This window comes from Eschrichtius robustus, chromosome 1 (assembly GCF_028021215.1).
Source record: "Eschrichtius robustus isolate mEscRob2 chromosome 1, mEscRob2.pri, whole genome shotgun sequence".
Lineage (NCBI taxonomy): Eukaryota > Metazoa > Chordata > Mammalia > Artiodactyla > Eschrichtiidae > Eschrichtius > Eschrichtius robustus.
The window spans coordinates 165,311,299-165,324,009 of NC_090824.1; the positions used below are offsets into that span (position 1 = coordinate 165,311,299).

The 12,711-nt window shown below is 39.6% G+C and overlaps 1 protein-coding gene across 10 annotated transcripts in view; it reads left to right on the plus strand.

Moving 5' to 3' along the window:
* The window catches only part of ADAMTSL3 (ADAMTS like 3), a 365,276-nt gene that overhangs the window by 211,001 nt on the left and 141,564 nt on the right, over window positions 1-12,711 (plus strand). For all 10 annotated transcript variants that reach the window (XR_011075723.1, XM_068558758.1, XM_068558696.1 and 7 more), the window contains 4 exons: window positions 3,525-3,636; window positions 6,703-6,841; window positions 7,965-8,015; window positions 8,707-8,911. Coding sequence is in view for 9 of the 10 variants with exons in the window: in XM_068558758.1 (XP_068414859.1) it covers window positions 3,525-3,636; window positions 6,703-6,841; window positions 7,965-8,015; window positions 8,707-8,911 (507 nt within the window). In the remaining variant the exon portion in view is untranslated. The remainder of the gene's footprint in view (window positions 1-3,524; window positions 3,637-6,702; window positions 6,842-7,964; window positions 8,016-8,706; window positions 8,912-12,711) is intronic.

Here is a 12,711-nt window from a genome sequence, read left to right on the forward strand (position 1 = left end):
CACTTTGAAGGTATTGCTTCATTGTCTTCTGGCTTCCATTTATTCTGTTGAGAATTCAGCTGTCAGTCTTATTTTTGTTCCTTAGAAGGTAATGTGTCTTTTTTCTTTGCCTGCTTTCAAGTGTTTTCTCTTGTTTTTGGTTTTCATCAATTTGACTCTGATATAATTAATAACATTCTTCTGCTTGAGGTTCCTGGTGCTTCGTGAATCTGTAGCTTGATATCCATCATCAGTTTTGGAAGACTTTCTCATTTATTACCTCTTCAGATATAGCTTCTATCTTATTCTCTTTGTTCTCTTTTTCTGGGACTACAATTATACCTGTATCTCAAATGTCTAATTTCCATTTTCTTTTTATCTGTCAGTTTGCTAATTCTCTGAATAGGTGTATATAATCCAGAAGTCAGCAGATTATGACCAGCAAGCTGACCAACTGTCTTTGTAAATGGAGTTTACAGCTACCCCCATTTATTTATATATTACTTGTGGCTGCTTTTGCACTACACCAGCAGAGTTGAATAATTGCAGCTGAGATAACGTGGCCTGAAAACTCACTTTTACTATCTGGTTCTTTAAGATAATATTTGCGGAACCCCAGTCTAGTCTACTAAGTCTATTCATTGAGATATTTATTTAAATTATTTTGCTTTTTATTTCTACAATCACATTTTATTTTTGTTATAGTTTCTTTGTTTCTGGTGAAATTCTCCATCTTGTCATTTAATTTCTTGAACATTTTAGTCACAGTATCTTTGTCTAGGTTTTCTTAAAAACAGAGCCTGAGGCGAAAGCTATGTGCTAACACATGTTTTTTGACCGTGGGAATAGAATGAGGTGTTGCTAGGCCCTCAAGCAGGGAAACAAGACATGAAGCCAAGGCCAGAGTTACAGGAAATGGTAGTGGTATACTTACATTTTTAAGTTTCTATCAGTTAATGCCCATATCTGGATTTCCTATTTTTCTGATTATATGTCTATTTTCCCACTTTTTTGGTTGGTGTTAAATTTTATCTCTGTTGTATATCTAGGGTTAAAGTTTTGCTGCATATAGTAGAGGAAAGATTATAGATACCATTTGAGACTGGATTAATTATTGCTTCTAGAAGACAGGTTAGCAGCCAATCACCTTCATCCAAGGGACTGAAATAATTTGAATCTGGGCATCATTCCCTTTGAAAACTGGAATATTTCCAGTATTTTTTTTTGGCTGCGTTGGGTCTTCGTTGCTGCACGTGGCCTTTCTCTAGTTGTGGTGAGTGGGGGCTACTCTTCGTTGCAGTGTGCGGGCTTCTCACTGCAATAGCTTATCTTGTGGCGGAGCACAGGCTCTAGGCACGCAGGCTTCGGTAGTTGCAGCATGCGGGCTCAGTAGTTGCTGCACACAGGCCGTAGAGCACGTGGGCTTCAGTAGTTGTGGTGCATGGGCTCAGTAGTTGTGGCTCATGAGTTCTAGAGCACAGGCTCAGTAGTTGTGGTGTACAGGCTTAGTTGCTCCGTGGCAAATGGGATCTTCCCAGACCAGGGCTTGAACCCGTGTCCCCTGCATTGGCAGGCAGATTCTTAACCGCTGCGCCACCAGGGAAGTCCTTTCCAGTCTACTCTTATTCCTAGGATACAGCTTTCTGGGGTCCCAGCTGGGAGCCTGGGCTGTTTACCAACACTCCTCACCTTGGCGGGCCTGGAGCTCCAGGTTTTGCTGCCTCAGCCACTTGAGTCTGATGACAGGCCTGCTCAGCTTCTCAGCTGCTCAGTCACCACTTGTAAAATGGAAAATGTCTTGAGCAGAAAGGTGGTACTAAAGGTGGTACCAAATGTTATGATCACATGTCTGGGCTTCCTTTGTGTCTGGGATATTGGCCCTGCACATCCTCACTACTACGGTAGTTTTCTGATGCCTTCAAATACATTAAAAAGTATTTTATGCAGCACTTTTACTTATTCTCAGTGGGAGGATTCATCAGAAACAAACCGTTCTTCCATAGCCAGAAGCAAAACTTGTTAGAAGTCTTTTCTGTGCTATCCTCATCCCATCACTGTAACCCTGCCCCTCCCTCCCTCCACACACATCTCATGTCTGGAATTTTTCACCATTTTATAATTTTACAATTTTTTTTTACCGTTTTATAATTAAATACATCAAAGTTTTCTTTTTCGGTCAACCCTTATTTAGATTTACTAATAAGCTTTACTGATTTATTTCATCATTACTGCTTCTTGCATCTCACTACTTTCTTGTGGATTTATATTACTTCTTTTTCAGTATATCCTTTCATAGTTTTTTTTTTTTTCCTAGTGAGAGTTTCTGAGTGGTAAAGTTTCTGTCATTTTGTGTCTGAGAAAAACTATATTTCACTGATTACTGATTGATAATTTGATCATAGATTGTTTATAAGTTGACAATTGATAATTGATTAGCAATGAATAATTTGGTTGTAGAATTCTAGATTAAAAAACTATTGTCCCTCATCACTTTGAAGGTATGCTTTTGTTTTCTTGCATCCATTATTGCCTGTGAGAAATCTGATGCCATTCTGATTCTCACTCCTTTGTAGGGAATCATTTTTTTTCTTTCTGATAACTTTCAGAATTTCTCTCTATCCTTGTTGTTGTATTTTTTACAATGTCTGCTCAGAACTTTATGAATATTTTTAGACTGAGTACTTCTGTTTTTCTTAAGGTCTAGAAAATTCTCAACAATGATGTAATCAAATATCACCTTTTCATTATTTTTTCTATTCTTTCTCTTGAACTCCATGTGATGCTGGCATTTCTGGATCTATCTCCCACAGCTTAACCTTTGTTTTCCCTCTCTTTTTCTCTTTGTGTTGTGTTCTGGGACCTTTCCTCAATTCACTCATTTGTTCAATCAGGAGGGAAGGAAAAAAAAGTAGGGAGAGGACTTGCTGCCTGAGCAAAATAACCTGAACGTAAACTTACCTCTGTCTATAACTGCTTGCTCACTCTCAGTGGTGCCCCTCCTCTATTTTAATTAGATACTGGAAAGCTTCTATGCAAACACCATGGATTTGTGTACATTTGAGTTTCTAGAGTTGTGCTTTCAGAAGGATTTTTCAGAAGGATCTGCTTAAAGATGCTTAAAGATGTTGTTATTATAAATGTAAGAATCGCAGTTATGTGCCATGTTGTAAGCAAACCCAGATTACATTTCCTGTCTCATTTCCTGTTCTCATGGAAATTAAAATCAAATGTATTGGGAAGAAAAATTAAACTTAAATAAACAAACTAAAAATGCACCTACATTTTTGTGAACTCATTCACAGGCATAGAATTATCTGGAAAAATGACTCCAAGGAGATTGGTCAAAGATCTTCTGAGATCCCATTTATGACAAATCTAATCGAAATGCTGTCACATCTTAAAATTCTGGGAATCTTCATGTACCAGAGTTTATTGTGATAGATGTGTTTGTCTACGTAGGTGACTTGTGTTCACCTGATGTTGAAAGGTGTGGAAGGCACTAGCTCCTTGCATGCGAATATATTATCAAAGTTGTCTCCGTCCAGACCAGGTACACTGCGGCCAAGGACAGCGTGGTCCAGTTCTTCTTTTACCAGCCAATCAGTCATCAGTGGAGACAAACTGACTTCTTTCCCTGCACTGTGACATGTGGAGGAGGTGAGGCACAGACTTTGTTCATGAATATTTAGAGCTCAGAGTTAGAAATGACACATTTGCTTTTTTGAAGCTGACTTTAAAGTTAGCGTGGTACTACCAAATGTAAAATAGATAGCTAGTGGGAAGCAGCCGCATCGCACAGGGAGATCAGCTCGGTGCTTTGTGACCACCGAGAGGGGTGGGATAGGGAGGGTGGGAGAGACGCAAGAGGGAGGAGATATGGGGATATATGTATATGTATAGCTGACTCACTTTGTTATCCAGCAGAAACTAACACAACATTGTAAAGCAATTATGCTCCAATAAAGATGTTAAAAAAAAATTAGCGTGGTAATTAGAGACGTGTAACCACACAGCATCCTACTCAGTGGCCTGGAATGCAGTGGTTTTAATGAATGTGTGTTTGCTTTATTCTTGAACATAGGTGAAAACTGGATTTAGAAAGCACCCTTTACTTTGAGCAGAGAGCTGGAAACACGTTTGCATGTCTCTCATGGACTCCAAAATAAAAGCCAAGAGATAGGGGGGATTTTTAATTCTTACCCATCAGAAAAACAAATATCTCTTTCTTTTTAATTTATTCCCTAGCTCTCACACACAGAGAGACGTTCTCATTTGGATACCTAAGTTAAAAGAGAAGCTTTCCGTTCTGGGAGGGACATGTATAATGGGACTAAGCTTATTAGTTCAGTTGGTTCAATTCTTGGGAGGAAAATAGTTGTTTCTCATAGCTGGTGCCCAGGGAAAGACACGATCAGTCCTGCTGGAACCTTCAATGGAAGCACCTGGCTGTGTGACTGTCCACCAAAGATAGCGTTGGCTGTAAGGACAGAAGGAACATTTTAGGCTCCTTCTGGGGGTCCCCCAATATCCTGCCACTTTCTGTACACCGGCAGAATTTCAATACATTTGTTCATAATGTAGGAAGGCAGTCTGCCTTATTTCTTTCTCTTTTAGCTATCTCTGTACCGCTGCAAAATTAAAGAGAAAAATTAATTTTGTCTCTCCCCAAATTATAAACACCTGTATGCTCCTTGTCTCCTCCTAGAAATATGTTTCCATTTAGAGCAAAGATTATTTTCTTTAACTCAAGGAGCTGTAATCTCATTCTGTTATTGTCTTGGGGAAAAATAAAAACATACACATAAAACCCACAAGGAAAGCATTACCAAAATTTAATTATGTTAGTAATCAAATCTACATGATTTGTGTTAAATGGCATTTCAGGGTTTTTGGTGTAATCAGGAAAATTAGCTCGCTGGTCTCCAAGGTATTTGGATGGACTTTCCTGGTCTTGTCTGCAATCATCTATGTGGGACACTTGAGATTAGTTTGGAGAAAGTACCAAGATTGCCACTGTCATCTGATATTGCAGACTTTCTGGCAGATATTGGCACCCAAGTAATATTTTATTGACTCCATTTGGATTTTCGTTCCTGTGGTTTTGACCTTGCTTTTTATAATGCATACCAGTCTGTCCTTCTACACTCAGCTTACATTTAAGCCTTGACTTGTAGAAAGCTGTCTATTGGTTTATAAAATCGGATTCCTCTCAGCAATCGGGCCTTTAAATGTATTTTTAGAACTTTAGACCAGTTGGCTGAGGCTGAGAACTTAACTTTGGGGTTTTTTTGTTTTGTTTTTTTTGTGTGTTTTTTTTTTGGTGAAGAGCTCATTCTGGTTTTGAAAATTACTTTTTTAAAAACTTAACATGACACTTATGTAGTGACAGGAAACCTGGAATCAAATCTTTCAGGAAGTTAGAAGCATCATTTTGTGAGTTGTTTTTTAAGTTTATAGCACTCATCCTTGTGGAATGTTCACTTTCCTCAGAGACTGTACAAATTGAATTTAATAGAATCAGGAATAAGTCTTCATTCCTTCTTCTTTGAAGGCTTATGAGGCAGAGTGAGATGTAGGCGGGGAGGGTTTTGTTCCTCTCTGTATAGACAATGTTTATTTTCCCAGTTAGAAAGTTTATTGTCATCAGAGGTACCCCTAGGTACCCCAGGACAGGAAATAAGTAAAATGTACAAGCAATGGACTATTATACAGAAGAAAGAAGCAACAGTACAAGGGTAGTTCTCAGAAATGTAATGTTGAGTGAGAAAAGTAGAAAACAGAACAGGACTTAAAACACAGTATCATTAATTTAGTCAAAACAGATACACACAAAACAAAATTACATAAGACAGATATACATTTAAGGACATATAAACAATAAATAGGTGTCTCTGGGGGATTGTAATGGGCATGGTGATGGGAGAAGAGAAAGTATATGGAAACAAGAGAGCCTTGCACAGTGCCAGGATGACAGTGAGGAGAGGTGACAGTGAATAGCTACCTTCTTTCTGTACCTGAGCTCCAAACATTTTCAAAGGCGTCTATTGTAACTTTTAGTTATAAGTGCTGAGAGTAACACGATCAGATCAAGTGGTCATTCTCAATCTTGGCCACACATATTAGTCATCTTAGAAGAACCTGAGAGTCTTTTTTAAAAAGTCTTTTTTTTTTTTTTGCTGTTGCTGCACCATATCACCTAGCATTTGTCTAGAGATTTACATTTTTAATAAAGCTTTGACACACATGATCTTATTCGCTCCCGACAACAACTCTAAACCTAAAGTAGTTCGGGAAACTGAAAATAGTACTCAATCCAACTGTTAGCTCTCCATAGGTGCTTTGGCTAAAGAGCCTTACACCCCCTCGGGATTAAGCAGTGGGCATCTGCTGCTTCTACTACCCCGGAGCCTGGGAATAAAGGAACAACTTTATTTCTTTGGTCTCAATGCAATCATCGCAACAGAAAGCACCCGCTCCTTCCGCTTTGACCAGTGGAAATGCTGATTTCTTGGCTGCAGTGCTTCTGATTTAATTGGACCAGGAAGGGACCTGGGCGTTGGTGTATATTAAAGCCTCCCAAGTGGTTCTGTTATACACCCAGGGTTGAGAACCACTGAGTTAAGTTTCTTAAAGAGGGATAAAAAAGTGTGTGGCAAGTGATAACTTTGCCAAGTAAACCCCAAACGGATGCGATCTTCAGACTTTCTTGTTCTGCTGCTTTAGGGTATCAGCTCAATTCTGCTGAATGTGTGGATATCCGGTTGAAGAGGGTGGTTCCTGACCATTATTGCCATTACTACCCTGAGAATGTGAAACCAAAACCAAAACTGAAGGAATGCAGCATGGATCCTTGCCCATCAAGGTTTGCATAACTGCCCATACCCTTTTTCCTTTAAAAAGAAACAAATCAACTGCAGCTGTGACTGATCCACCCTTGCCAGGCAACACATTGCCATTGCGTGACCTTGAACGTACACTGGTGGCAGGTACCTGTATTCACATGTATAACCGTGGTCAGTAGGAATTAGGCTCATCAGCTTACTCAGTCTAGTTCTCTCTTGCGGGCTATGTGTCCATGTGCTGTGATCTTTGACTGTTGCTAACGAACCTCTTTGAGCATCTCCTGCACATACAGCATGAACATTCTCTTCATCCAAGTACAGTGTCTAGTCCATCTGCCAGCCGTAAATATCAGTAACTCACCATTTTAGCTTTTTAAACTGGGTCACCAATCACCACGTTTTGACTTTTGAAGTGTACACATTAAATTCAGTATAGAGAATGCATGGTGCAAGGAAATGAAGAGTTTGAATGCCAGAGCAGTAAAGCTATGCATAAACTATCCTGCTGCATAATTTAGTACCTGATGACTTGGATTGCCTGGGGAAGTTTCCTGGCTTTACTACAGTATCTTAAAATAACAGCATACTGTCAAGTCCCAGAATCCCCCAGTTATCTGCCAGCTGGCTAAGGCAGAAGTGTGCAAGTGGAAAAGGGAGCATTCCCAGTGGATTTCATTTCCTATCACGAAGCTGTGCATTTCCTGTAATCCCAGGTGTATGTAATTATTAATAGAGGCCTTTTCAAAGGGCAAATTCTGTGAAACAATGGTTTTCTAAAGATCCTGCTAATATGACAGTGTGTTAATATCATTAATATATTTTATCAGACTAACCTGCTAAGATGATAAAAGGGAATAAATAGATTTATCTAAATTAAGAGAAACTCTTTCCTTTGATGAATACATATTACTAGTTCCATTTTCTACATTTTCATATAGAATTGGTGATGTTGTGTGTCAGAGATTTTCCTAAAAATTAAGGAGATCGTGGCTGAATTTTGGGGGAAATTGTTCATAACACTCGGCATATTTAGTTTTTAATTTGAAAGAACTCTGTCTTTTGGGATGTCACATCCGTACTAGTCAAATTAATAAATGCATTAATTGATTAGAAATTATATTCTCACAATGATTTCATTTGTAGCGATGGATTTAAAGAGATCATGCCCTATGACCACTTCCAACCTCTCCCTCGGTGAGTTACAGATTTCCTTTTTCTTTCTGTAATATGCTCTAAGTAATTTGCAAGGAACTGTAGTATCTGTAGCAATAGACCAAAATGTAAGAGGGACAGTTATTAGACCTTTCACAGAGAGATAAGGGAACACAGACTTCAAGTCCATAATAAGAAAGATCTTTCTAAGAATTATATGGAATAGGCTGGCTCAGAGGGTGATGTTTTCTGTCACTGGAGATGTCAAGCGTATCTTGATAACTGGGTATTATTATAGAGGGACCTCAAGCATTGCAATTGATCAGAAATTTGCATTCCCTTTTATACCTAGATGACTAGGATGGTTCTTTCCGACTTTGAGATTCTATGATGCCTTAGTACTGTTGCCCATTGGTGTTTTATAGTTTAGAGACTGTTTGAAGATGCTTTCACACTCTATAGTTTATTTGATTCTCACAATGGCCCTGTTGTGGTAATACACGAGGGCAGGTGTCTTACTCCCATTTGACAATAACCTTCGGGTCAAAGGAGTTAAGTACCTCGTGACTGCAGATTGTGTGTAGCAGTTAAGATTAAAGTCTTAAGGTTCCAATTCTGTGCTCTTTCAACCGAACCACAACTGTTATCCCAAGGCTGTACTTTTTGCAATCAACTTTGCAAACTTGAAACAAGCAACAAATAAATAATGTGTTTTCGTTTGTTTGCTTTTGAGCTGGGAACATAATCCTTGGACTGCGTGTTCGGTGTCCTGTGGAGGTGGGATTCAAAGACGGAGCTTTGTGTGTGTGGAGGAGTCCATGCATGGAGAGATACTGCAAGTGGAAGAATGGAAGTGCATGTATGCACCTAAACCCAAGGTTATGCAAACCTGCAATCTGTTCGACTGTCCCAAGTGGATTGCCATGGAGTGGTCTCAGGTAAGATTTGAGTACACGCCACTTTTTTTAGAAATTAATTAATTTTTAGCTGCATTGGGTCTTGGTTGCTGTGTGTGGGCTTTCTCTAGTTGCAGCGAGCGGGGGCTACCCTTCGTTGTGGTGCGTGGGCTTCTCATTGCGGTGGCTTCTCTTACTGCGGAACACGGGCTCTAGGCGCGGGGTTCCAGAGTGCAGGCTCAGTAGTTGTGGCGCACGGGCTTAGTTGCTCCGCGGCATGTGGGATCTTCCCCGACCAGGGCTCGAACCTGTGTCCCCTGCATTGGCAGGTGGATTCTTAACCACTGTGCCACTGGGGAAGTCCCGAGTACACGCCACTTTTTAATTCAATCTCAGATTTTAATGATTATTTGCCATGCTCCCAACACTGTACTGGGCACCTTGAGGGAGGCAGAAGTTGTATATGAACGGGGTTCCTACTCCCAAAGAGCTTAGGAAGAGCCAGTTGGAGGACAATGTAAGAGAGAACATTGCAGGCATCAACACAGGTAAGAACAATTAATTAAGAACCATGGTACATCTGAACGGAACAGGCATTAGAGCAGAGTTGATTGGGAAGTCTTTGTTGCCCTTGTAGTGCTTGACCCATCTTTAAGATTTAACCAAACGAGAGCCTAGTGAAGACATAACTGTGAGGTAGGGCCAAGCCGAGACGGCTGAGCAAAGGCAGAAATGACACAGAATGACTAGATGCTGAAAAAGGCCCTAATTCATCTGGATTAAAGAGAGAACCCACGTTACTAAGAATTGGAAGATTGGGGCTTCCCCGGTTGCACAGTGTTTAAGAATCCGCCTGCCAGTGCAGGGGACACGGGTTTGATCCCTGGTCCTGGAAGATCCCACATGCCGTGGAGCAACTAAGCCCGTGTGCCACAACTACTGAGCCTGCGCTCTAGAGCCCGGGAGCCACAACAAGAGAAGCCACCGCAATGAGAAGCCCGCACACCACAACGAAGAGTAGCCCCCCGCTCGCCGCAATTAGAGAAAGCCTACACAGCAACCAAGACCCAATGCAGCCAAAAATAAATTAAAAAAAAAAAAAAGAATTGGAAAATTCAGATGGAGATGATAAAACTGACATTAGAGGTATGTTCTTAGTCTGGTGGTTACTAAGAAGCTTTGCTATTTTTGTTGAGGAAAATAAATGTAATATATTTTAAGTAATTGAGACAATAAACTGATGCTGGGAAAGACCAGAGGCAGGCAGCCTATTTGGAAGCCATTGAGGTGTCAGGTGGTAGGAAAGGAGAAAAGGGCAACATCACAGAGGTGTAACAAGGCCTCGTGTTAGATTAGCTTAGTTTCCTCTCTAGGGAGACGAGCAAGTAAACCTCTAGAGCAAATAAAGTGCAGTTGGATTAGTCAAAAAATTGCAGGTATTGGTATTTAATATTTTAAGCTTAAACTTTTAATTTGCTAGAGGGTGAGACATAATTGACTCATGTTTCTTTAGCTCTTTTGAGTGATCCCTACATATTTAGTTCAACACACACATGCATTTATCTATTTATTTATTCAGTGTGCCAGCTGCCATCCTAGGGAGTAAATAAAACCTGCTTCTACCCCCCCGCCAAAAGCTCATAATCCAGTTGCAGAAACCATACACGCAAATGAACAGTTGTGATGCAGTGTGACACTGCAGTGAGCGGTATGATGTCCTGTATGGCCGGCGCACAGAAGTGGGGTGATTCACACTACTTGAAGGTGTCAGAGCAGGCTTCCGAAAGGAGGAAGCACTTGAACTGAAACTTGAAGAGTAGAGATAAGTGAGTTTTCTGGGTGAAAGACCCACTTCCAGCCCCAGCTTACAGATGTTATCTCATCACAGTCCTTTTCCGATATCCCTGGCTCAAGATCATCACCCCCTACTGCTTCATTTGTACTTAGTAGGGCAGTAGTTATCCATTCTTTTTTGTTCACATACCAAAAGAAGTTTGGAAAATTACATACCCCTTCATATATATTTAGGTTGACATCTAAAATTTTTATCACAAGTTTAAATAAAAAAAAATCAAAGAATGTCATTTCTAACATGTCTTGAAGGCTGACATTTTAAAATAAAAGTGTTATAGCATTAGAAAAAATATGTCCAGTAGAATGTAAATGCCATGATGGTTTCTATCCTTGCCATCTTCCATTTTTAAAAAACATATGAATAAGCTCTTGAATAATTTGAATGTTTTGCATTATTTTCCCCTTGAACTCACATTTTCAAACCACTCCCCCCCACAGAATTTATCCTAATATAATGTACTTTTATGCTTTAAAGTCTTTTATTGGTTACCCTATTCTACTTTTCTCTAAGAAAATATGTGTAGCAGTTGAAATTAATTTATTTTAATTTCCTATAGCCGTAAGGCTTTAAGTATTAGAAATGTTCCCCTGGATTAAGTTATTATTAAATTTAATCTTAGTACATAACCAAAACAACAATTAAATGTATTTCGATTTCTCGTGAATGATTATTATACATAAAAAGTAAATTTTCCTTTGAAACTAGTCTTCCAAGAAGATGAGTGGGGCTTTAAAAAATAGTCCATTGCCAGAAAGAAACATGGGTTCAGCAGTAATTTTATTCTTAATTTTAACTGTTGATTTCTTGTTTTAGCTTGTTTTGCATGTACACACTGGGAAGCCTTGTTCACATAAATTAATAGACTGAGATGGAAGGATTTTATTATGGCAAGGTCGTTCGGTTCTTTGAACTCAAGTTATATGCCAAAAATCATATTGTGATCTCTCCTCAAAAATCAACATTACTTCTACAACCTGCAGAGCTTGTTTTCCACTCTTACAGGTCTTACCCATATGTTCTGTATTGTCTTTAGAGCTTTTATACCACCCCACCCCATCTATATCATGACTTTACTGTCACTTACAATACCCAAATGAAGGATTGTTAACCAACGCATCTCATTCATCTTTCTTGGCTCTTCATACTTTCCACTTTTTAAAAAATCAAACACATTCTCAGTGATGAGAATTTGCTATCATTAAGGATGTATTCAGCTTGAAAGAGGAGTTCTGGGAATGTTGTAAACACTGACCACATCGTTGGGGTAAGTGTCCAGCTTCCTGAGAAGCTACTGAGGAAATAATATTCCTTTGAATTGACCAGTTCTAGGGTAGTTATACCTTATAATCATATTGTTTTCTTTCTCTTTGGGGAAGAATTTTTTTTCTTTCTTGGCCAATATAAAATAACCTCTTAAGATGACATATATTTCAAATAGGTGAATGTGGGGGTAGGTGAATCAGTTTCCCAGACGTCAGATATAATCTCAAACCTCACTAAATTCATTCAGTATTTGTTCAGTGGTCATAAGAGTGGCATGAGGGAATAAGAGAGGTTTCCTGCTATTCTGCTCTTCTTGGAGATGGGTCTATGCTGAAAAAGGCCTCCATATCCTCTGCAACTCATCTGTGACAATTGAAGAAGCAACCATGGACTCAGGAAAGAATCTTTAAGCTTTATGAAGCAGTGGTAAAGTAATTATTTTGACAACAGGAGGCTCTGGGATGGATTTCCACTCTGCCTCTTAGGAACTGCATGACCTTGAGCAAGGTCCTTAGGTGGTGGGCTGTTCATTTGCTCATCTGTTAAATGGGGGCGAAGCTGCTAACCTGCCAGTGTGTCAGGATGGTTAGTGAGATCACATCGGCAGAACAGTGTGTGTTCTGTAGCACATGCCCAAGGCTTCTTGACCTCTCCCAGGGATGGATCCAGGATTGGTGGGGCCTGAAGTTTATACCATATGGAAGTGACTTTTTAAAAAAATCTA